The 26,457-nt window shown below is 47.2% G+C and overlaps 1 protein-coding gene across 1 annotated transcript in view; it reads right to left on the reverse strand.

Annotated features, from left to right (window-relative positions):
- Positions 1 to 1,232: 1,232 nt before the first annotated feature.
- IFT43 (intraflagellar transport 43) overlaps positions 1,233 to 26,457 on the reverse strand; it is a 94,447-nt gene continuing 69,222 nt past the window's right edge. Inside the window, exon 10 of the mRNA XM_030559097.1 lies at positions 1,233 to 1,369. Coding sequence (XP_030414957.1) covers positions 1,289 to 1,369 — 81 coding nt within the window. The 3' untranslated portion in view covers positions 1,233 to 1,288. The remainder of the gene's footprint in view (positions 1,370 to 26,457) is intronic.

The following is a 26,457-nucleotide window of genomic DNA, read 5'->3' on the forward strand; positions in this document are numbered from 1 at the left end:
TTTTTATCTGGGGGTACTTCTGCTGTGCTGCAAATAATCCTGAAGAGTTTAAGATCTGAGCAGTCCTCTTCCTCACTCCCTAGCTCCAGGAAGGGATCCAGGAACCTTTGGGCTCTCTGGCTAAGGAAGCTGAACTCCCCATAATTTAAAATGCGAACTCAGAGGAAGAGGAGAGCACAGGGTCATTGTGGTAATGCCTGTGTCCCAAAGAAACAAGGCTCCATTGTCCCATTTTAAGTGGCGTTGAAGTGAGTCCCACTGCTTCCCCGCTGGGAAGCTGACAGGTGTAAATCCCAGGATGAATAAAGGCACAGAGCCCTATAAAGCTGGTGTCTCTCCACGCATCTCCGCTCTGATTGACTTGTCGGCTCTCTGAGGCTGACTCTATCAGCTCCTCGCTGCCTCCAATTCCAGGTGTGATTTAGTTTGGAGATGAGAGGTGACAGTTAACATTGGTACTCGTCAGTGTAGATCAGACACAGTCACGCTGTCTTCTCCTTGCTCGCTCTCTCCCCCACCCCTCATATCTCCTACTTCTGTCTGTTGCTCTCATGCTCCCTGCCTATTCTGATCCAATCCCTTTATTTTTACCACCCATGTCCCATCATCTCCTATCCCCAACCCCCATTGCCAGGACCTGTGTTTAGCACATCCACACACACCCTACATCCCCGAGTAATATATTACTAACCACTTCTGCCGGCCAGTCTCTCCCTTTGAAAGCCCAGGAGCAGCTGTTTTTGCTCATTCTCTCTCTTCTCTTCTAGAGCTGAGCAGATAATTCTTAGCAAATGCTCTGTGTACTGGATTTTACCTGTTCATCTTCTCACATGTTGTTCATGAGCAGCTTAGAATTTTCTTGAATTTGTTTGTTGTTTGGAATTCACCAAAAAGCTTCAAGGAATGAATCTGGGCCTGGAAATTGTCCAAGAGAAGTTTGTTGTGAATAGCTGATATCTGAAATTTAAACGGAGTTGGCTAGTTTTGATTGGTCAGGCCTTGGTCCAATGGCATAGTGTCTATGGTGTCACAGGATTAATAACTCTTAGAAGGATGTTTCTGGTGTAAACGCTCATGTTCACAAGTTCAAGATTCCCTTTTAGTGAAGCCTGACACTTACTTAAAATTCATTATGCTGGCAAACATTCCTGCCAGTAGCTGGTTAGCTATAATATTTATGGGAAAGGAACACAGAGGACAAGAATTCAACTTTTTATTGGATTAATATTTGCAGAAAAGGCTTTGAGGTATTCATCCAGCTCTCTCTTCTCAGGTGACTTTCTTCTCTTCATCTCACTCCCGGTCTCCTATTTTGTATCCATTTTCTGTTTCTCTCACTCTCCTGTCTCCACTGGTTGGCACTTCTTTTCTAAAGCAATAGGAGTAAAAATGTGATTTCCCCCGCCTCCTCCAGCTTCTCACATATTTATTACAGATGAGAAAGTCCCACAAAGTAAGCACTTGACATTTTCCCTTTAGCATCTGTGCTCATGGCCATTGCTCTATGGCAGTGGTTCTCAACCTTCCCAGACTACTGTACCCCTTTAAGGAGTCTGATTTGTCTTGCGTACTCCCAAGTTTCAGCTCACTTAAACCTACTTGCTTACAGAATCAGACATAAAAATACATGTGTCACAACATACTCTTACTGAAAAATTGCTGACTTTCTCATTTTTACCATATAATTATAAAATAAATCAATTGGGATATAAATATTGTACTTACATTTCAGTGTATAATATATAGAGCAGTATAAACAAGTCACTGTCTGTATGAAATTTTAGTTTGTACTTTTTATGAAGCCTGTTTGTAAAGCTACGCAAATATCTAGATGAGTTAATGTACCCCTCAGAAGATCTGTGTACCCACAGGGGTACATGTACCTGTGGTTGAGAACCACTGGTATATGGTTCTTAATCCTATTACCCAAAAGCTGAAGCATTATTGGGACACAAAATCAGAGTCCCTGGTGCCTTAGATTCCAGGCCAAAGACAGAGGGCAATGCTCACAGGGGATGGTGCCATCAAGTGAGGTGCAGCTCACAGCAGGCATCTGTTCTCCAGTTAGAACTGGTTGAATAATATTCACCAATAGTTTATTCAATTAATTTTTCCATCAAAACACATTATTCACAATTAGCGTTTTTGTTTTGTTTTGTTATTTCACTAGCTCTACTTCTGATTGACAGAGTAGAGCTTAATCTTGGGGCATCAACAGGTTAATCACTCCTCCTCCATCACCAGCCAGCATCAGTGGCAAGGACACACCTTCTTTCCCCTCTGGATCACTGGTAGGCTGCACCCATTGCTCTTGGACAAAGATGAAGCACCTTTGATCCACACATTCCCACCCTCAAGACTGAAGGACTGTACCTCCCTCCACCTGTCTGCCAGCTGAGGCTAATAAAAAGCTCAAACTGGACAATGTGTAGCTGTCCACATAGCCAATCTCTAACTACTAGGGATGAGGAGGAGACTTTAGTCGGGGGTCACATCTGCCTATTGTGGGGTTCTTGCACCTTCTTCAAAAGCATTTGGTGCTAGCCACTAACCTAGATGGAGCACAGATCTGATCCAGAATGGCAATGTCTATGTTCCTAAGAGTGAAATGAGATGTCATGAGAAGAGCTGGTCAGGAATTTTCCTACAAAATGGGTTTTCATTGGAAAAAGGTGTTTTGTTGAAACCAGAATGTTTTGTGGAAATGTTTCAGTTTTGACAAACTTTGCAGAAGAATTATGTTGAAAATCTGCCTAGTTTCTAGCCAGCTTGCCCAGGAGCGGGAGCTGATGGGGAGCCTGTGCTTTCAGGATTCACTGCTCCAAGGCAGTCCTGCCATATGGACTACTTTGGAGTCGAGGACCTCAGGGCTTCCAAGCATGTCTCAGGGAATTGGAATGAAAACTTTCCCAAAAGGTCAGAATTTCCCATGGAACAGAAATCCTGAGTTTCAACAATCTGTAGCCATGAGCACATCACACTAGTGCTCTATGCCCTTCACTGGCTCCATATTCACTTACAGGTCCAATTCAAGGGCCTGGCCCTCAACGTCAAGGTCTTCAGTAGCGTGGCATCAAGCTACCTCAGAGCAGCCTCATCATCTGTGGCCCACCAATATAACTGCACGCATTAGGGACATGAAAACTAAAAATGCTTCAAAATCAGGAGCGGAAGGCTAGGTGCTCCCAGCGCTGTACCCTATCCTGTAGGACACTCTGTAGAGGTGATCAGGAGCAGCTCCAGACTGAGCATTTTCAGATCCCAGTGTGAACCCTATTTACAGAAGCCTACCTGCAATAACGGGGACAGAAAACAGGAAATTCCAAAATTCAAGTTTACGTGCCAGAACCCAGGAGGGCACAAACTCAGAGCCCATTGAGATTGACTGATTTGTAGATTTTTACAGGGTGCCACAAATGAGATTGACAGGAAGAAAAAGACAGCTTGGGTCATCCCTTTGAATCCCCTGAAAGACTCCTCCCTGCACCCTTGTCTTCACTACCCTCCACAGGGATCTCTTATTGCAAAGGCATTTCCTTAATCTCCATCTTTACCTTTTCCTCCCTTAGTGCCAACCCCTGCTCTGCATCTTTCCATCACCAGAGACTGATTCTTCTCCTTTATTTAGATGGTTACCTAACAGGTATTTCTAGACTGTAATCCTGTCCTGCCCCCCAGGACTTCTCTTTTTTAGACTAGAGACATATTTGGCTTTCAGATATATTTAGCTCTCTCTCTCCTCAGTCCTTGCTTCGTTCCAGGTATGGCTCCATTTTTACTCATGTCATTCTGTATTTAAAAGCCTGAGCACAAAGTTTATTATATCAGATGAACTGTATTCATAAGAGGTAAAGCTGTCTCCTCCCTGTCTGCATGACCCAAGAAAGCCTTTTCAAGGCAGAGGCATAAGTGAGACCTCCTGCATCTCAGAAGGAACATCTTGGAGATGAACATCAGAGAAGCCCTGGTCAACGATGCACATACAGAGAGTGTCAAAAGGACTCAAACACAAACCCTTTCACTGTCATACAACTGCTCCTCCTGGGGTCTCAAAGATGCAGACCATCTAGCTTGTCTAAGAGACAGAATTGTTCTACCCAAGTGGCTCTGTGCAAAACATCCCAGTATACAGATACAGTGAGCAGGACACCACATTGCAGAGACTGGGGAAGCCCCTCCCAGGGTCAGTCAGCAAACACCCTGCCACTCTCACCCCAATGCAGCACCCAATTTCCCCATTTTTACAAGTTTTAGTTTTTACAAGTTTTAGTTTTTGTCTAAATGATGACCCTGTCAAAGTTCCAGTGCAACAGATGAAATCTTCCTGCACCTGCACCCCTGTTCCGAGAGGTTGGTGGATAGTGGCCTAGGTCAAGGTCTTCCTAACACTTTAAATGTGGTCATTGCATTTCAGAAGCCTGTCAAAATAGAACTATGCCTTCTGTCTGCATCTGATAGCAAACACTGCCAAGAAACTGAAATCCCAGGGGAAACCCTAGTTCCCTCTCTCTCCATCCTGCCCTATGGAGTCTCCAGGAATTGGAGGGGGAGCTTTACACTCAGATCTCTCCCCAGAAGTTTTCATATGAAAGCCCCGTGCTTCCTGTTATTTCCTTGTGTCAGTCCACTCCACACACTCCTCCCCCTGAGCTTCCTTCCAAACCTTAGCCCATGTGTCGATTCATGAAAGCCTTCAGCAGTATGTCACAGGAGTGATAATTACATCCCACACTCCCATCATGCCGTCTGCTGCTGACCTCTCACCCCTCCTCTCTTTTAATCACCCCCCAGCATCACTCACTCTGACAGAACAGCAGCACAAGCCATGTGACCTGTCAGGCTTGGGACATGACTTATAGGGCCCGGCTGGTGGACAAAGGGAAGGGAGGTAGGCAGTATAAATCTCAGGGGCAAATAAAAGAGAATGATGGGGTGCTCTGCCAGGGCCTGCGTTAGCAGATTCTTGGCCTCTTGTTATTCAGCTCAGAGTTATGGTGATGAAGAAGTGGCCTAGTGTGACTCGCGCTGGTCCCAATCAACCTTACAAAACCTACAAAAACCTAGAGGAGTCTTAATGTCATGCATGGTTGGAAAGCCTCAGTGAGGAGGGATATAGCCAGTGGAGCAACCAGTGGGGGCAGTCCCCAGCTCAGAGACCAGATGCATATGACCAACAGAAACTTCCATCATTAGTCCAGGGCACCAAGACATGCAGAACAAGGGAGTCAAATCAGGCCCTTGGCTTCCAGCTCTCAGCTTCATTCTAGGATCGGGGAGGGCAGGACTCTTCCATCTGAAGAACACAACCTGTCTGCACTCTCCCTTAGTACAGAACTCAGGCTTCCGCTCTGGCACTACTGAGACGTCTCGGCCTCCTGTTCTGTACATCCCCCAGGACTGAGAGCTTGAATCCTCCCTGCCTACCCTCTGCTCTCATCAAGCCTATCTAGCCCCCCCCCTCCTCTGCTGACCCACCCCTCACTTTTCTCACCTGTTGCCGGGTAGGATAAATCACCTGATGTGTGAGTTCGCAGTTGCCATTATGAAGACAAAGACATTAATAATTTTCAACAGTGAATGGTTCAAACCTCTTCAGATAACACTGCTGTTAGTTGTGGGGATGGAGCTGTTCCTCCAATGGTGGCAGTGGGGGATGGGGGTGGGGATTGTTACTCCAACAGCGGGGAGGAAAAGGGGTTTACTGCAACATGCTATGACATTTGCTGCTAAGGTGTGGGCATTAGAATTGGAGTATTGAAACTCCCCCGCCCCCATCTCTGCAGGCTGCTCTTCCTTCACAGGTGCAATGGAGAGAAACATGCTAGGTATATTGGGTCTGCCTTTTTGTGGGAGGCTAGGGGATGCCCCCAGTAATATTGTAACCCCTTCCCCATGGAACCATCAGAGCCAAAGTCAGAGAAGAAAGAACCCAAATGCTCAGGATGGGGTGGGTGAAGAGATGAGGGCTGCAGGACCAGAAAGGAGCGGGTTCAAGAGGGGAGCTGGAGAAGCGGGGTAAGGGAGCAGCTGGGAGGAACATGGGGAATTTTTAAACTATTATTTCCTTTAAGTTGTCCAAAAATAAAAACCATACCAAAACTTTGTCTCTTTGGATGAAAGCCTGAAAACTTGGTGACTTTCCATAGGGCTGTGGGGAGTAGGGCAGCGGGCAGCCCTCTCCAGTTCTTAGGTGAAGTCCATTGGTATCTGATTGAAAGCAACAAAAGCCCCGCACTCCAGTGAGCAGCAGAGATTTCATTTTGGATATTTCATAAAGGTATCACAGTCTGAGAACAACATTTTACCATGAAACTGAGAAGCTGAGAGCACCTAGGAGAGCCAGGTCAAAAGTGTGGGCAGGGGCTGTGGAAACCTCCCCTCATACAGCTCTACCAATGCTCCTCCAACCTACTCAGACTATAGCACCCCCTGTTTCTCTAGTTCCTGGACCCCAACACAGGTCTGCTGATGCACCTCACTCCTGACATGCAGCATCCCCTGCTATTCTAATCCTGGGCCAAGTAGAGAAAATGCTATCATGGTAAATTGTGTGGTATTGGCTGTTTTGTGTTATGCATAAACATCTCCTCTGCTCATCCCCAGACATGCCACTTGTGGCCAGAGACAGTTTGTTGAAACTGGAAGCACCATTAAGCAGGGAACAGGATGGAGTTAGCCTATTTCAGTCAGGTCTCGATTTCACTACAACTTCTGCAGAGGTTTCATGATCATCAAGAACAACAGGGAAGGTGTTGGAGGCTCTGCAATCTGGGAGGTGCAGTGAACACAACACAGAACAGTGCAGCACTCCCACAAATGCTGATGGGTGAAGAACTGACATGGGCTTTTGGGCCAGGCCCAGCTTGAGTCAAGGGTGTCAGAAAAGCCATAGAGGCTTCACCTGAAGGAACCAAACCTACTCACTCAAACAAGCTTCTGTTCCATACCATGACACCTCCAATCTCCTAACCTCAGCAAAGCCTCTGCAAAGATGGGTACTTAGCTAGCAGGTCCGAATCCAGCACAAGGAATGTCTTGACTAGGTTGGGCGTCATTGGCCAAACTATTTTCTAAAGGAAATGAGATTGACAAAGGCTGTTTCCTTCCAGATTCCACCAGAATCTCCCCATGCCAACTCTGCTTCCCCAAAGGGACCCCTCACTCAGCAGAATTGTTTCACTACAGGGCCTGAGCACTACAGGGCCCATACCTCCTGCCTCCTTGCCAGCTGGGTCTTAGCCTTTGAGACCGGAGCTCGCAGCTCCCTCCCCCCTCCCCCCCATCTGCCATTTAACGATGATGGAAGCTGCTGTCAGCACACAGTGACAGTAATAAACACTCTTCTTAATAACACAGGGTGTCCCTCTTATTAAAATGAATAGACTTCAGCAGTGAAACCGGGCCGCCTGCCTCGCAGCCAGTTGGGGACAGCAGCTCTCAAGCAGAGCAGTTTATCTGCTGTAATTACCAATGTAACACAGCAGCTCAGGCTCCAGACTACTCATGGTCATCGCACAACTCCCCACAGACAGAGATGAGGGCCACGTGTGCTCAGACACGCATGCGCAGATATGCATACACAGACATATACCTGCATGCAGGGAAAGGCAGACATGCACAAACATATATGCGTGGACAGACATACATATAGTATAGCCAGAATAAAAACATCCATGGCCTGACTTTCAGTAGTGCTGAGCATTCACAAATGCCACTGAAATCAGCACCCTTGAAAATCAGACCAATAGCATCCTGGGGCCAGAGAGATTTAAGGGTCCAACTCATCACAAACATTAATAATAATAATGCACCAAATCCTGAGGGCCTTAATATTTACTCCCACTGAGTAAGGACTGGGCAAAAGCTAATTAAAAACTTCAGAATTTGTCCCAAAAAGAATAAGTAATAAGGGCAACAATTGTTCTATCTGAGGATCTCTAAACAATTTACAAGTATTCATTAATGAATGCTCACGACCCCACCATGACAAAGTCCAACATCTGATGGGACATTCTTATAGAAGACTGGGCTCCCCCTACATCTTAGGAGGTGCACAGTCATCATTCCAACAGCTGTGCCATTGATCTGGCATTATGCATAGCTCTATTATTCATACATACATACACACGTGCCTTTATGTGTAGACACATGAACACACAAACGAAGAAAACATAGCGTCTTAACATTTTCTTGAAATAAATGAAGCTGAAGGCAAATCCTTGGTGCACAGGTGACGGTCTCCATCCCCTGGACTAACCCAGAACAAGCTTCACTGATCCCACCTTCATGAACCTGTAATCAGACACAGGATCATTTGTGCATGCAGGTTTTTCGGACAGGCCATAATGTTCCAAAGGGTGAATACCCTGACCTTTCACTTATGGAGCCCTGAGTTCAAATGCTGCTTGGGTTTCAGATCACAGTGAATTTGCTGGGCTTTGCCAAGTGGGTGGGTGGGTGAAATTATCCACATTTCAAAACCACTGGATTCAGTCCAGCTCAAGGTCTGGGGCCAGGAGGATCATTGCATCATAATTAATATTCTGGCTATGCCTTTCACCCCATGTGCTTTAGGCAAACCACAAGCTTTGTAGTCAAAATACATTTTGTGTGGGTTTGTGCACAGGCCAGATGTGCGGTGGCTGGTGGAGGGAGAGTGTCTCACGCTCAGCAGCACCCCCTGGTGGTGCATTCAGAACAAATACTGATGGATATTGAAGGGCTCTGGCTGTAGGGCTACAGTGGACTCAGTGGAGGCCCTTTGGCCGGAGGCACTAACTGGGCAGATGCTCAGAAACACAGAGCAGGGAGGCAACTTCCTTCCTCTGCCTCCTTCTCAGGTTAGTTTCTTTAGAAGCCAGTGGATTCTTGAGGTGACTCTGCTGCTGACCTGGAGGGGACACAGTCCTGGAAGGAGAAGCACATGACATTTCAAGCAGGATCTTTCCTCTTTTGGGAGCTGCCTCAAAAGCAAACTATTTGAATGGGGCATCTGACAGGAAACCACGTGATGGGGATATATGCCATAGTACCTGAACTCCCCACCATTCTAGTGCTATCTCAGGAGACTCCACCCCCTGGGTGTCCCCCTTCACTCTGGACTGCAGAGAGGTGACAAGTCTCATTTTGGACCCCTCCATCTTTCCCACTGAAGTGAAATGGCAGGTTCAGAGCACAGACACGGGGTGCCTGTCACAGCCACTGCATGTCACCTATCAGCTAAGCAATGACCTCATCTCCTTCAATTGATCACACTGGCTTTCTGCCATCCTTGCTGTCAGCACACTCTATGCTGTTACCTCGAGAGCCCCCACAGATCTGGGAGCACTTCACTCTTGTCTGATTCACAGGGCTCCTCCTAAAGAGGATCCTCTCCTGTTGTGAGATAGGCCAGGTAGATGGGCAACGAGGGAAGCAAAGTTAGGGTGAAGGTAATTTGATTCTTACATAGCCTGGAGAAGCCACTGGTGAAGCCTAACCAAGAAGAGCCAGGTCAGGAGATTAGCATGTGCTGGGTATGTGTCACCCTGCAGAAACTGCCACCTGGCACCAGTTCTGAGGATATTATCCTCAGTGTTTGCATGGATCTGTCTGCAGAACAGCATCTGCTCATGATGCAGCAAAGGAGATTGTAGAGGCGGTAGGGCCGGATGGGAGGGAGAAGCAATGGATTGGTGAACTGCCTTTTATCACTGGAGACCACTGGCTTCAAAGTCTGAGTGGATCAAGCGAGAGCTGCTGGCTCAGCTTTGTTTATTCACATCCCAAAAATGACACATATGCCATGTCCCGATTGCCAGCTTCTCTGCTCAGGAAAGGGCCTGGGCTGGGATAGCAGGGAGCAGGGGTAAGTGAAAACTAAATGGGGTCAAGATCTAATTCAGCTGAAGAGCTTTCAAAAAACCAAAGGCTTCCCGTGCCAAATCAGAGCATCCCATCCCCTGCCCTCAGAGCAAAATGATGATGGCAGGCCTGACTCCATGCCAACACTACCTCCTTCTCTCCAGTCCCCATGGAGGGTCCCAGAACCCTCTGTCAGTGCCCTCAATGGATCCAAATTTTGTACTTCTAAGGTCCCCATCCTTCTCCAAGAGCTGGATACGCAGATCTATGTGTTTTGACTTAATATGTCTCTGCTAGGGTGTTCTTCAGGCCAACACTGAGGTGCCTTGGAAGAGCTGTGGGATTGGGGGGGAGGGGGCTAAGGGAAAGGCTGGAATACAGGAGATGCCACAGAGGTTTGAGGTGTGCTGGCCTTGCTCTGTGGGAGAATATGCCACAGCTCTTGCTTGTATTCTGCTGGCTTCTATCAGTTCCTAATTTTAATGAGGAGTTAAATTCCACACCCAAAAAGAGGAGGAAGGAGCGGAAGGGGGATTCCTGTATGAGAGGCAGAGCACTGAGAGATGCTGCAGTGCTGAAGCACTGCTGTACTGTCTCCCGTGGCTTTTAGTTGTGCATGCAGAGAACATTAGCTGTGAGACAGGCTCAGCAGGCCCTGGAGAGAAAGCCTTGGGGGCCCAGTTCACCTCTGCACTGGCTCTGAGTTCAGCAGAGGGAGCGAGGTGGGAAGTAATATGTCTCCCCAATCCCAGGGTTGCAGGGGGTCAGTTCAACCTCTGCACAAGTTACAGCAAACCTAGGAATTGCCCTAACATGTGCTCTGGCTGCAGCAGTTTCTATGGGCCACCTCGGCAGCCAGGAACAGCCTGCTGGAGAGGCCCCATAGGCCAGGAAGCACAGACTGTGGAAAGTGGCCACAATTCAGGAGTGAACTCCACCCCTACACCTTGTTGAGACAAGAGTCTGAGTTGGTATCCACGATACAGAATGCTGGGCCCAGGGCCTTCATTTCAAGGGGAACCACCAGGCTCAGAGTCACTGGGCCATGGCTCATTAGTTGTCATCACTCAATGATGATGGATAGAGGGTCTCTGCAGTGCCCTTAACGGAACGCACAGGAAATGGTTTCCCACCCCACCACTCCTCCCCAGTCTCAGCTCCCTTGGTCAACCTCCATTCTCAGGCAGCTCTCCAAGGAATGATTTATTCAGGGAGCTGGATGGCAATTATTGCAGGAAAGAGGGACAAATCGGGGAGATAGCTCTCAGCTTCAAAGATGCAGCTCCTCCTCCTTCAGCAGTGGGGTGTGGGACAGCTGGATCTCTGATTTGCACCAGCATAAAGGTTTGCCTTCTGTACTGAACAAGTGGAAAGGGAAGAAGGAAAGAGGATTTGGCAGCCAACTTACGTACAGTAACTGCACAGCTAGATGGACTGAACATTTAACTCTGAGCACAGGCCTGGGAGCCAGGAATGCCTAAATTCTATTTCTGACACTGGCTCTGATCATATCCTTGGGCAAGTCTAGGGTGACCAGATGTCCCGATTTTATAGGGACAGTCCCAATTTTGGGGTCTTTTTCTTATATAGGCTCCTATTACCCTCCACCCCCATCCTGATTTTTCATATTTGCTGTCTGGTCACCCTAGGCAAGTCACTTCCCCTCTCTGTGCCTCAATTTCCTAACCTGGAAGATTGAGATAATGATACCTCTCTATTGTCAGGTGCTGTTAGTGCGGTGAGGTGCCAGGTAAGTGCTTGGTACTACAAAGACAGAATATGTAGAATAAGAATCCCAGGTTGGGACATTCTCTGCCAGCTTACTGAGCCTTGAGAGTCCAGCCGGAAGTGGTGAGCTGGGCTCCTACATGCCAGGAGGCTGGGACACATCAAGCGCGAGATGAAGAAGTTATTCAGAAGGAGCATATTTTTCTCCCATTGCCCTTCAGACAAGCACACACAGATAAAGAGAGACCTCTAGTGATGCTGAAGGGTGTCTGCCTTGCCTCCTCCCTGAGCTTCCTGCACAGCCACAAAGCAACCTCCAGGTTGCTCTGAATGGTGCAATACTCTCACTTCTTTCTGAGCCAGAGAAAAACGAGGGATGATCCCCAGAATATCTAAAGAGCCAGTCTTTCACCCACTCAGCAGATGAAGACACAGGAACATGACCCCAGCAGTGGCTGGAGCAAGGGAAGCTACAGGTCTGAGGTGACTCCACAGAGCTAAGGTATGTGGGTGAAGCTAATACAGACCCTGCCCATTCTCTGGCTCACTCTAGTCAATGCTCACCTTCAAGGACCACAATGATAACAAGGTGGTGCTAGAGTTTGGCACCTGGAGGGGCGAGGGGACTTAGCTGTCAGTGCTGGGGGCCATGTGGTTAGCTTGATTTTTAATTTATCTTAATTTTTAATTCCTGAATGAAAAGCTTGTCTTTTGATGGAGAGAGAATTTGATTGATAATCAGCTTCACAGGGTTAGAGGCGGGAGAGATGGATAGAAAGTTCCTGGCTCGGAACTCCTGAAGGCCCTGAAGTCACTCCTGAAGGCCTGGACAACTTCCCATCACCTCTGCATGACCCTGAGACTTGTAGCAGATAGGACACAGCTACAAGAGGCTATGGGGTTTGATGAATATTTCAATAGAGTTTTGGTCCTTCCTGGATTAATCCCCAAACTCAGGCTGTTTCGTAGCTATGAACCAGGTGACTGGGTCTCTAACTGTCCATTTATGCCCTCAGAGAGGATTTGGTCTGCTGTAAAGATAGTAGAGAAACTAAAGTAGATACTGTGGTAAGGGCAAATTCAGAGAGGGCTGTACCTACACCGCACACACAAGTCCAGCATGGAGGTTAGCTAGCTTCAAATCCAGCCTCTGGAATATGAAATCTCCTGCCTTCCAAGCTCTCTGACCCTAGTATATAGGTCTTGATGTCAGGGAGCACCAAGATAAGAGTTTCTAAATTCACCCAGACACACAGCAGCAAAACAGCCACATAAAACATCCCAGTGTGAAATGAGTCCTGCTGACGTGTTTAAGGGGAGCATTGGTAGACAAAAACTGGGGGTGGGCACAACTCCCTCATGTCACTACTTGCACCTGTGACAGAGACAGCTGGGGACACTGGCATGAAGGTGGTTATATGAGTATGACAGCATGCAGGCATATCTCCACTTCTGCTCTCAAACCCAGAGCAGTGCTGGGAGCCAAAGGGCTCCTAGAGTCCTGGAGAAGAGGAGGCCTCATTGCTCTTCCTTATTTAACTCCTCTTGGCAGTGCTGAGGCATAATCACTCAATTAGCTGCTCCATAACTATCCTCCTTCCACTCAGCCACCTCTCCCAGTGCCTAGCCAGCATGTAAATCACTGCTTTTACTTTCTTTTTCCTAAGCTAGTCCAAGTGCCAGTAATCCCCTGTCAGGAGAAGGGGCTTTCCACTGAGGCAGCCATTATTCCGCAGGAGTGTTTTATTTTCTAAGGGGAATAGAAAGTAAGGGGGGAGAGAAGTGTGAGCGAGCATATGCCCTGGCAGCAAGGCTTGACATCCTTGTTCCACAAGGTTATGGATCCATTCTACTCAGACAAAAAGCCCTCATGGAAACAGGAATTCCAAAAACAAAGATGAGGGCAGCAGCTCCCCTGGAAGGGGGTCACGTTGGGAGCGGGACAGACTATTTGTAGCCTATGAGCAATGTGGAGTTTTGGGGAGTAGAGTTCATTTTTGAGTGAGAAAAGACTGACACAAACGTAGGAATGACATTCTGCTCTCTTTTTCTCTGTGTAGCTGACTAAGGTCAATGGGGCCAGTGCCGTAATGAGGGCAAGGCAAGTGAGGCACTTGCCTCGGGTGCGGAAGGTGAGGGGCGCAGAAAATCTCTCCTTCGGCGGCAGGTCCTTCCCTCTGAGAGGGACTGAGGGACCCGCTGCCAAATTGCCACCGGTTGTCGGCAAGGGAGAGGGGCGGCACATCCAGCTCTTCGGCAGAAATTCAGCAGCGGATCCCTCAGTCCCTCTCAGAGGGAAGGACCTGCCACCGAATTGCTGCTGAAGAACGGTGACAATTCGGGGGCAGGTCCTTCCCTCCAAGAGGAACCCGTCTCCGAAGAGCCGGATGTGCCGCCCCGTCCCTTGCCTTGGGGCACAAAAATCCCTAGTTACGGCTCTGAATAGGGCCTTTATGGATGTAAGTGAGGGCAGAATTCAGCCTAGATTCATAGACTCTAGGACTGGAAGGGACCTCGAGAGGTCATCGAGTCCAGTCCCCTGCCCTCATGGCAGGACCAAGTACTGTCTAGACCATCCCTGATAGACATTTATCTAACCTACTCTTAAATATCTCCAGAGATGGAGATTCCACAATCTCCCTAGGCAATTTATTCCAGTGTTTAAATACCCTGACAGTTAGGAACTTTTTCCTAATGTCCAATCTAAATCTCCCTTGCTGCAGTTTAAGCCCATTGCTTCTTGTTCTATCATTAGAGGCTAAGGTGAACAAGTTTTCTCCTTCCTCCTGATGACACCCTTTTAGATACCTGAAAACTGCTATCATGTCCCCTCTCAGTCTTCTCTTTTCCAAACTAATAAACCCAATTCTTTCAGCCTTCCTTCATAGGTCATGTTCTCAAGACCTTTAATCATTCTTGTTGCTCTTCTCTGGACCCTCTCCAATTTTTCCACATCATTCTTGAAATGCGGTGCCCAGAACTGGACACAATACTCCAGTTGAGGCCTAACCAGTGCAGAGTAGAGCGGAAGAATGACTTCTCGTGTCTTGTTTACAACACACCTGTTAATGCATCCCAGAATCACGTTTGCTTTTTTTTGCAACAGTATCACACTGTTGACTCATATTTAGCTTGTGGTCCACTATGACCCCTAGATCTCTTTCTGCCATACTCCTTCCTAGACAGTCTCTTCCCATTCTGTATGTGTGAAACTGATTGTTCCTTCCTAAGTGGAGCACTTTGCATTTGTCTTTATTGAACTTCATCCGGTTTACCTCAAACCATTTTTCCAATTTGTCCAGATCATTTTGAATTTTGATCCTGTCCTCCAAAGCAGTTGCAATCCCTCCCAGTTTGGTATCATCTGCAAACTTAATAAGCGTACTTTTTATGCCAACATCTGTCGTTGATGAAGATATTGAACAGAGCCGGTTCCAAAACAGACCTCTGCGGAACCCCACTTGTTATACCTTTCCAGCAGGATTGGGAGCCATTAATAACTACTCTCTGAGTACGGTTATCCAGCCAGTTATGCACTCACCTTATAGTAGCCCCATCTAAATTGTATTTGCCTAATTTATCGATAAGGATATCATGCGAGACCGTATCAAACGCCTTACTAAAGTCTAGGTATACCACATCCACCGCTTCTCCCTTATCCACAAGACTCGTTATCCTATCAAAGAAAGCAATCAGATTGGTTTGACACGATTTGTTCTTTACAAATCCATGCTGGCTATTCCCTATCACCTTACCACCTTCCAAGTGTTTGCAGATGATTTCTTTAATTAGCCTAATGAAGATACATTCAGATTGACTGATGTACCTGACTGAAATCCTAGCAGTTGGGGGTGGGAGGCATAAGAACAACTTACATTTCTATAACCCCTTCATCTGAAAGCATCCCAAAGCACTTTACAAATGATACACCCATTGTGGGAATGTAGGTACCTCTGGGGTGGAACATAGCAGCTATTTAACAACCACACTGGTCACCTAAATCACATGACTTGGTTTCTGCTTCCTGATGAGCTGACAAACATTTTGAACTAGTGAATAACAAAACAGCACAGGTATTTGGAGGAAGAACCATTCCTGCTATAATTCAGCAAACTTTGAGGACTTGCAAGCTTTCTCACACAGTCCTGGTAGACATCTGAATACTTGCAAAATGACAAATAGGATCCCACGAGCTAAACTCAATATCTTTATTTGAAAATATATTTGGAATTCAATCTGTTTAGGATTTATGCAGCTCTAATCACTATTTTTACTTCTTCGGTGTTATAAGCAATTTTAGTACTTTACAGAAATTAGAAGACAATGTCCTATCTGAAGATTTCTAATGTGCTCAGCACACTGATACAGAGTATAAAGGGATCTGAGAGAGCATAGGTGAGTTTGGAGTACATGGGACTATTAGTGAGGGGTTGACAGCTGAATTAATAGTGGAACTATTGAACAAAGTCTGTTAAATAAACTAAAATGCCTGAACTTTTAACTTAAAGATAAAACCTATTTCAGCCTAATGCCCACTCACAGAGTAAAATACCTTATTTAACCATGAAAGCTGCATTAGCTTAATTAGTCATGGGGGGAGGCGGCTATTGAATTTTATTGCACAGAATGCAAAATGGATGAGAACTACTTGCCTTGTGCCAAGTGGCACACTTATGTAACTAGTGCAATTAGCTTTGGGCCATCTGAGCCCAAATTCAGAATCTAGAGACCAGAGATAATGAATTGGAACAGCCAAAAGAGATGAAATTTGGGAACAAATTAGCAGGGCTTTGCAAAGGAAAATCATGCCTCCCTCATCTACTAGAATTCTTTGAGAACGTCAGCAAAATAGTGAAAAAAGGAGAACCAGATGACAATCACTTGGATTTTCAAAAGCCCTTGACAAAGTCCCTTTCAGGAGATTATTAAAGAAACTAAGTCATCATGGGTTTAATTTCTGCCATGGATTAGAAACTAAGATAAAATAAAGAGTAGGAATAAATCGTCAGTCTTTAGAATGGGACAGGTGGGGTGTCTGAAGATGTTATACTGAGACCAGTGTTTAATATGTTTGTTAATAATTGCAAGGTAAGCAGTGAGGCAGCAAGATATGCAGATAACACACATTTAAGCAAATCAAGATCAGACACATTGGAGGAACTTCAGAGACATCTGAGAAAGCTAAGTGAATGGGCAGCATCATGGCAGGTGACATTCAGTGCTAACTAATGCAAGGTAATGCACACTACTGGAATGAATGCACACACATTTGCCTGTCATTTTAGTTGCCTCACCCACATCTTTGAATCTCTGCACTGGCTCTTCCTCTGCTACCTTCAAGACTCACTTGTGCTGCTTATGAGCAATCTACCTGATTTATCCCGATGGAGGGAATATTTTCACAGACTGTAGTATTTATTTAAGCTCATTTTCCCTAGATTTAGCCAAGCATCACCCTGATCATTCTAATTATATGTTTTCCATAACCTCTGTCTGAGCTCCTCGAGCAGGGTCAACGCTTCCATTTAGGTGACCTAGGCAGTCGCCTAGGGCACCAGGATTTGGGAGGGCGGCAATTCGGCGGCGGGGGGGTCCTTCCGCGCTCTGGGTCGTCGTCGTCAATTCTGTGGCGGGTCCTTAACTCGCTCCGGGACCTGCCGCCGAAGTGCCCCGAAGACCGGGAGAGCAGAAGGACCCCCCGCGCCGCAGAATTGCCGCCAATGACCCGGAGCGAGATAGGACCCCGCCTAGGGCGCCAAAAACCCTGGCGCCATTCCTGTCCTCGAGACAGGGAATGTACCTTTTTCTCTCTCTGGAAAGCACTTAGTGCAGCGTGGGACCTAGTATAGAAACAACAGACAAGGAACAGCCAGAAATAAATAAATTAAATGATTAAAAAGTGGGCATTTTTATTTACTCTCTCTCATAATACAAGAAAAAGGGGCATGCAATGAAACTGGAAGGTAACACATGTAAAAACATTTTTATATAAATTAATCTTTGGGAGTTGCTGACAATACATCAAGAGTTCAGCAGGCTTCACAAAAGGATCAGACACTTGTATGGATAAGGAGAACCTCCACAACTACAGCAGACAAGAATTTAAAGAAAATATATCATTTATGAACCTTCTTGCTTCAGGGCATAAGGCAACCACTGACTGGTGGTGGTTAGGAGGAAGACGTTTCCCCTTTGGGAAATTTACTCCATAATTATCCATTACAGTGGTTCTTGCACTTCTTTCTGAAGCATGAAGTATTGGCCAGGGTCCGAGACAGAACACTAGCACTAGGTGGGTCTGTTGTCTTACCTGGCAGGGCAATTCCTCTCTATGGTATGTATTTTTCTCTCCAGCACCCTAAAATATGACTTTAAAAAATTATAAAATATATTTTCTGCCCCATTTAAGAAGACATGGAACAAGTGAGACCAACAAAAATGGGGAACGGTTGCAATATTGGAAAGGGATAGAAGGGTCTTAAAAATATAAAATTATGCAGTTACTCTCAAAAGTTATGTGCATGTCTTAAAATCACCAAGAAACAGAAACATTGTTTTATATTTTTTACTCCAATTAAATTAATTTAAAACAATTGGAGGGGGAAATGGGCAATTAGGATGACAGGACTGGAGAAAGGAGAATATTTCTATTGTGATAGCAGTCAAGGTGGGGGCCTCACTGTGCTGTACAAGACACATATACACAGACCCTTCCCTGAATAGCTATATGAAAGTAAGGAAGCAGTCATGTGATATGGACAGCTTGGGGTTGGGGAGAGCCTGTTAGATCTAGGCGTTATTTGAATGTTGTGGGTTTTATAAAGAATTGAGCAGAGGTCAGCAACCTTTCAGAAGTGGTGTGCCGAGTCTTCGTTTATTCACTCTAATTTAAGGTTTTGCATGCCAATAATGCATTTTAAACCTTTTTAGAAGGTCTCTTTCTGTAAGTCTATAATATATAACTAAACTATTGTTGTATGTAAAGTAAATAAAGTTTCAGAATGTTTAAGAAGCATCATTTAAAATTAAATTAAAATGCAGAGCCCCCCGGACTGGTGGCCAGGACCTGGGCAGTGTGAGTGCCACTGAAAATCAGCTTGCGTGCTGCCTTCGGCACCCGTGCCATCGGGGCAGCTCCAGGCACCAGCACTCCAAGCGTGTGCTTGGGGCTGCAAGCCACGGGGGGCGCTCTGCTGGTCGCTGCTAGGGCAGCAGGCAGGGTACCTTCGGTGGCTTGCCTGCAGAGGATCTGCTGGTCCCACGGCTTCGGCGGAAGAAGCCGCGGGACCAGTGGACCCTCCGTGCTTGGGGCGGCAAAATGTCTAGAGCCGCCGCTGCGTGTCATACATTGCCTACCCCTGGAATAGAGTATAGATCTGCACTAGACAGCTAGCAACAGGAAAGCAGATAAGGCTCAGTGCCTTCCACTGCTGCCTGAGGAAGAGCCAAGGTGACATGGACCATGCTAGGCCAGATCCGTAAAAGGGAGAGTTCAGATCATTTCTACAGACACAACATTAATCTGACATATGCTGACTCCACTCCCAAGGATCACCATTTGCTTCTTCAGAAGCTTAGAGGTTAGAGATGGACATGCCTTATGAAGTGCCATCAAGTTCATCCCCAAAAGCCAAGACAGATTTGTTCCCCAGTCTGTTCCCCAGAACTTTGCCCATTCCAGTTCCTAACAATGAAGTTTCACTAAGGAGATGATTCCATAGCCCTGTAGATTTCACCACGAAGAAATATTTCTTGATATTCAGCCTAATTTTCCATGGCTCATTTTCATCCCATTTTTCTTCAGCCACCCTTAGCAGCAATTGTCCCTCCAGAGAATGTGTACCCTCTCCCAAGTTTGCTCTCTTTCACCCTTTGGGGTTTGGGATCTTCATTCCCATCCACTGAAATTCCTATTTTCACATGTGGGGGCTGTGATAATTTTTCTGCTGCTGACTGTCGGAAACTCTGCAGTGGTGCTGCCTTGGAGTAATCTCAGAACACCTTGATCCAGGACTAGATACATAACCCACTGGCAACTCTTCCACCAAGTGGGGAGAGTGCAGACCACACCCATCATTGAGAGCAAATCAGATAGGCTGGCTCCCTTCCAGTGGAGGGAACTGTGTATGAGAGAAAAGGTTAGGGTGGGTTGTAAGAGAGAGCACTATGACTAGACACCTTTACCAGAGTCACAATGGGGAGGCCCCAAGAATTCTTTAACTTCAGGCTTCTTGAGGTGAATTGCTTCCATTTCACATTGTTGAGAGTGAGAGTTCAAATGCCACTCCCTGTGATAAGAAAATCCTGCTAAGAAAGCCTCACCTGACCCTCCCTCTTCTGCCCTCCCCACAGCAGCTCCATCCACGCCTCCTGCTTCCCCACTGTGTGTGGGGGAGTGATGACTGGGGGGGCAGCCTTCCCCTCAGCCCACACACAAGGGATATGAAGGAAGTTGCCAGTGGCACGACTGTCAGGCCCCTTGGCTCAGTGGTCATTTGTTCTCTTTCTACATGTAGCTATTTATTCATTTAATGTAAAAGTTTGAATTCACTCCCCACCCCTCCTCTCCTTTCACCATCTGTCCGTTCGTTTGAAAATCTGTTCCACTTGACCTTTAGCTGACCAAAGTCTCCCTGTTCCCTCCATCCTGCCACAGGCTCCTCCAGACATTCCCAGCTCAGCTCAGGAGCTTTCAGCTGAATATGCAAATGTCTCTCCCAGCCAGCTGGTATCTGCCTCCCAGAAACATGTTCAAAAGCCCACCGGACTGTTGGAGAGGAGGAGAGGCAAGACCCTGCACCCAGCCCTGGAGGCTGCAGAGAGAAAGTTACTTCGCAAGGAGTTATATAGCAGACAGATGGAAGGTGGAGAGAAGGGAAAAGAAGGGGATGGAGCATGCATCTGTGTATGTATGTAGTAGGGTCACCGGTCTGTGGGTATGAATGTACCAGGATGAGGAGGGAGGTGGGGTGTTTAATGATGGGGATGCGTGTGTGAGGGGGAGCGATGTATGGAAGTGGAGATAGTCCATCACTGATATAATGTCTCACTCGCTCTTCTCATGCTCCCTGCTGATCATCATCCCAGCTGGTTTCTTTACATGCCTGTCAGTTTATAGTGCTCCCATTACAATGGTATCCAGGCATTCTCACAGAGTTTTAAGAACAATGAGTTATAGGACATTATGACTCCCAGTGTGATGGCACAGATGGGTGATGGTTTTGTATCAAGAACTGGAGCAACCTTATGAGCGTAAGTCTAAAACAATCCTTTGCCCACTTGTAGCACCTTCCGCCCAAGGATCTCAGAGCACTCTTCAGATACTCACTAACTCTCTCAGGCCCCTAACAGCTGGATCAGTATCTTCCTATTTTATAGATGGGGAATCTAAGGCACAGAGAGCAGTGATCCAAGGTCAGACAGCAAGAAAATGAAAAGAAAACCCAGAAATTCTGTTGACCAATCTCTTACTCCACTGAAAAGACATCAAGATCATCATATGGGACTGGCCCAATGTGACTCATACAATGTCTCTGCCATGGTGGGAGATGAGACATAGGCTGGACGAAAGGGGACACAGTGCCTCATAGCACTATTAAGCTCAGTTGCTTGCTTCCAAAGGTTAACTTGTTCACTGGCTCTCACAAGCAGAAAGATGGTGGCTGTAAGGTGCGATCTGTGTAGGTGCCAGGTCCCTCTCCACCTGGTGGAAGACTCCATTTTTCATTATCTCTTCCAGGGTCTCTTCCCTGCAAATTTTCATGCATCTAGGGGTGCTTCCTGCCAATCCTTGGAGCAATGAGACACCTAGAGAATGTCATGTCACCCGCTTTCTCTAGGTTAAGGAAATATCAGGATGTTGGAATTTTAAATTGAACAGAACTATTCGCTGTCATAGGCTCTGGAAATTAGAAGTCAAGGCACCTCTCTACCTCACCCCAAATTCCTGCTCTCACAACAGCAGCTCTGTCCTTCTAACAAAGCCCCCCTGGGCTCCATGGGAACCAGGAGGGCAGCTGCAGATGTAGCCAACAGATGCTGCTCTTTGTGGCCATCGGCAAAAAGCATGAAATCATGAGCTACCAAGAGTGGCTAAAGGAAGGGATACGGCGGATGCAGAGAAAAGGGGAAATACAGCAGGGTCACGGCAGAGCATGCAGGGAGCTGCAATAGGAGGTTGGGGAGTTGTATGCTTTCTGTTCTGATAACTGGTGGCAAGGGATCCACTGACCTTTGAACCAGGCCAGGTGCTATACAGGGCAACCCCCCAGTGAGAAAGAGACATAGTATGCCAATCCCCCTAACACTGGCTTCTTCCTATTCATATCCCTGGCCATTTCAATGGGACAACGACACAGGAAAAACACCAAGGATTTGCTAAAGGGTCGGGGACAGCATGTTCCACTGTCCAAGCAGGGGTGGACTGTTCTTACTCAAGCAGGTCTCCATCAGACCTGGTTTTGTTTTAAGTTAGTCACAGGGATGCCCCAAGATACACACAGGTTCTGGATGTCTTGTGATGGGGGATGTGGAAGGATTCTGGCTACCCCATGGGCATGGTTTAGGTATGAGTGGGTTCCAGGTGCCCCATAATAAGATACAATATATGTGTTCTTCTTCCATTGAAGAAACCAGCACTGCTGCTCCATTTTAGAGATAGGAAAGAGAAGGCAACTGAGGCACAGAAAAGGGAAGTCACATAGCAAGTCAAGTGGCAGAGCTGGGATTAGAACACAGGTCTCAGCTCCCTCTCCCAGGTCCTATCTGCTAGACCATGCTGCCCCACAGACAGCAGAGGTGCACAGGTGGGTTCTGGTCATTCCAGAGATGAAGCTGGAGGTACAGAAAGGCCTCAGCCACCCCAAAGGGCTAGCCTGCAAGGGTTTGTTCTAGCAGCTCAGGGGAACAAGCCAGGGCCATAGCCACTTTGCATAAGGTATTGCTGTCTTTGGAACTGAGACATTTGATTGTTCAATTAAGTGAGCAATAAGACTAGCTGAAGGTTCCCAGACACTGCTAGAGCTGCAGGGTTCCTCATACCAATCTTTCTGTAGCCTCAATTTCAGCCTCCTACTAATTGTACATGGCAAACCGCCATGTTTACCTCCTGGCCCTTCTGTGGCAATGTGACAGGCCACCCAGAGCACAGGATTAAACACCGTTGTGGGGCTTTAATGTAACAGGGAAAGTGGAAAGAATGCCCTATCCCTTCTAGGGCCAAACAAGGCATCACTTTAGCCAAAGCAAAAACAGCAGAGGTTACTGCAGTCAAGGTCCAGAAAGGCACAGGATCCTTTCTCCTCTTTACTCCTGTCTTCTCCCTGGGAATCTCAGTCAGAATCAGCCCTAAACATCTCTTACAGTGTCCCAGGGTGAATGGCCCAGTCCTACTTCTCTGCAAACCTCTGCACTCAGGGCAGGCAGCGGGGCTCTTCCACCTAGCCAGAAAAAAAGGGTTAACGCTTTCTCTATCACCTCCATGTCCTGCTACCAAACTGTAGAGAGGCATGGTGGGTGAAGTAATATCTTTTACTAGACCAACTTCTGTCAGTGAGAGAGACAAGCTTTCGAACCACACAGAGCTCTACTTCAGGTCAGGGAGTGGCACAGCTATAACTACACTATATATACCAAATTTCATGGCATTCAGCACTGGGCCCTACCCCTGGATGGTATCCACCAGCCAGTTATTGGAAAGAAGTAGCCACTGGGAAACTATAAAGGGGACATTTATGGGGTTATACATGTCTTCTAGGGACTGCTTATATTCCCAGACCTCCGAGGCAATATACCAAGGGCGGGGGGTGGGGGAGTTCATAACAAAGGCTCCAACAAGGCCCATTGAAGGTTACAAAAGGGAGCCCATTTCAGTTCAATTTCAAATAAAATCACACAGTCTATATCAGACAGAGTGACCTTTGCTCCTCAGCTTTTAGATAGATCCACTGGGTGCAAGCCAACCTCTAGGCCCATAAATCCTCATCCTAACATCTGCTTAACACTGATCCAGGGAGCCATTCCCGCATTCTCGCTCCCAGAATACAGCACTGACTCCACCTCACAGAGAGCACTGACCCTCTGTGCTTTGGGGCTAGTGCTGTCCCATCCCACACATGAAATGAGATGTCTCTTTTAGGCCTCCCTAATTTCCACTGAAAGGCCATGAGGCAGGAGGAGGGAGGAGGAGGTGGGGGGAGGCTGGCTGGGTTGCTGTGTCTCATGTCTCCTCTGCCTTTGTATGTACCTCCTGGTAGGATTATTAAACACAAATTACAAAAGATGTGACCCAAACGATCTTTATTTCTTCTTTCAACAAGTGCTGCCTGCAGGGTCCTGATTCTGAATTCCGTTTCAATTATCTCTGCCATTTTAACACAAAGCGACTTGTGTCGGTAATTACCGGCACTGAAGGCAGCATGAAAACAGCTCCAGTGGCAGAACACAAAAGCCTGGCTTCTTCTGTTTAGAAACTTTCATTTGCTTTGATTAAAGGCAGAAAACACAGGAGCTGACTGTATACACCACTGTACTGTGTGCTGTCTACACTCCTCGGTGATAAGAGTCCCTGAGAAACCAGTCCTCAGCACTCAATTCCCCGGAGAATCTTGACACAGAGACACCCCTCAGCGCTAACCTCCCCAAGACACTCATAAAAGGGACTATAACTGATAATCCAGCCACCCCTCTGCAGACAGACATACTGAGTTAACCCCATCATTTCTCCTGTTAGAGAGGAAGCTCTCAATACTTTTACAGCTAGTGAAGCCAGGGAGCCTGGAGCCTGGATTGCAAAGCAGAGGCTGGGATGGGTAGGATCATGGACAGTCATTCCATTTTGACCCCCTGAGTATTCTGGTCATTTCTCTCTCTCCTTTGAATTCCTCCACTAGTTCTTCCTTCTCCATCACAGTTTCAAACTTATTCTCATCAAGGCCCTTCTTAACTCCACTCCTCTCTGTTTATCCAGTCATGTGTCTTATCCTCTCCCTTCTGTTCATCAACGATGCCTAGGACTCTGTATTTGTCACAGAAATCAGGCATTCTGCAATCTCCATGACTTCTGCAGCAGCCAGTGTGGCTGACTCCAGGGCTGCCCAAGCAACTGGTGCCAGGGACAGACACACTGGCTGCTGCTGGAGTGGCTCTGCAGCCAGCCACTCGGGCAGCCCTGCAGCCAGCCACACTGGTGCTGCTCTAGCTGCCCTGGGGCCAGCTGCACCAGCCACTGCTCAGGCAGCTGATGTGGCTGGCCCTGGGGACTGCCCGAGCAGCAGTCCCAGTGGTGGCCAGAGCAGTCACTGCTCAATGGCCCCCAGCAGCAGGTACTGCTGCCCCCTCCCAGCAGTGGTCTCCTGGGGCACCTCCCCAAAGATTTAGTCACAGGTTTTTCTAGTAGAAGTAATGGACAGGTCACAGGCCGTGAATTTTTGTTTATTGCTTTTACTAAAAATACCCATGGCTAAATTGTAGCCTTAATGGTGCCTGCTTTGTTACCCTTTTGTCCTCTCCTCTCAGCACTGTCTTCATATTGGCTTCCATGTCATCTCTAACGTACGGAACTTTCTCCGTGTTGGTCTGTAAGGCCAACACCCTCTTCCACGTCTCTCTGTATGATCCAACTCTGCAGCACAAACATAGCCAGCTAACAATAGGGGGAAGTTGGGCAGAGACTTCATGCTGATTTTTAAAGCTGTTTTATTCCTCTCCCCCCACCCTTCATATGCTGTCTGCCTACTTAGATTGGGAGCTCTTTGGGGCAGGGGCTGCACCTCCTTGTGTGTGCGTGTACAGCACCTCGCACCTTGTGAGTACCACGACTATACACACAACAACTCAGAACAATGAGCGTTCAGAGACAGAGAGGTACTGCCAGCCTCCTCAGGTAACATTTAGCAAATCAAATTCCATGCAGTGGACAAGTAGTTTAGATAGCAAGATGCTGTGGCAGTCTCAGGCCAGGCCAAGCAGAATGCTGCACCAATCCCAATTATGGGACCTTAAACCTGAGAACTCCCAATGGCAGTGAGTGGGATTTGAAAGGTCCTTGCTCTGGCTGAAGCTGAGGTCTCATTACTGTTTGTTTCCCACATCTTCCTGGGCATGTGAGCCTGCTGTGTGTGTTATGGGGGAAGTGCATGCTATGAACACTCTGTGAGCAAGTCCAGGTGTCAAGAGATCCATTGAGGCTGAAGCAAGAGCAGAGAGGCAGAGTTTGTGGAGGCGATTTACAGCCATGGTTATTGAATGGTGTGTGAGCAGTTTGTCACGCTGAGCCCTGGCACCTTGTCCTACCTGTGTTGCACGTGTTTTATTGGTGTTGAGCAGAGGGAGGCCGGAGCAGAGGGGAGTTTGGAAGGGAAGCCACTCAAGTGAAAAATGAACTAAGCCAAATAGGATTGAGAAAGAGTGAGAGAGAGAGACATGCAGGGGAAGGGGGTGACAGGGCCAGATTATAAAACACAAGACAATATCTTCACTGGCTGCAGGATTAGAGAAAGAGGGAGAGAAATGAAATGAAAGAGAGAGAGAGTATAAAGACACTGCCTTGTGGCCAGCACTTATCCTAGTGGGATCCGGGATGCACATGTATTCAGAAAAATAAATTCTCACTTAACAAAGCAAGGGGGGGGGGAGGGAAGCTACAGATCCAAATGGAAAGTGCCCCAGGGTGTCCAATCTGCTGGGTTGTAAAAAACCCATCATTTCATTTTGTCCCCCTCCCCCACCCACCTGGGAGCCTACTCCTTCCCCAGCCGCCCCCAACCCTCCCCACCAAGAGGAGAGGGACCACGGGAGAGCAGAAGGTCTGTTTAGAATTTCATATCCCTTCCATCTTTCTCCCTCAGTGCTAAACTTTCAAGACAAAAATCATAAAATGTGGTGCTT

Source organism: Gopherus evgoodei, chromosome 4, assembly GCF_007399415.2.
Source record: "Gopherus evgoodei ecotype Sinaloan lineage chromosome 4, rGopEvg1_v1.p, whole genome shotgun sequence".
In the NCBI taxonomy this organism is placed as follows: Eukaryota; Metazoa; Chordata; order Testudines; family Testudinidae; genus Gopherus; species Gopherus evgoodei.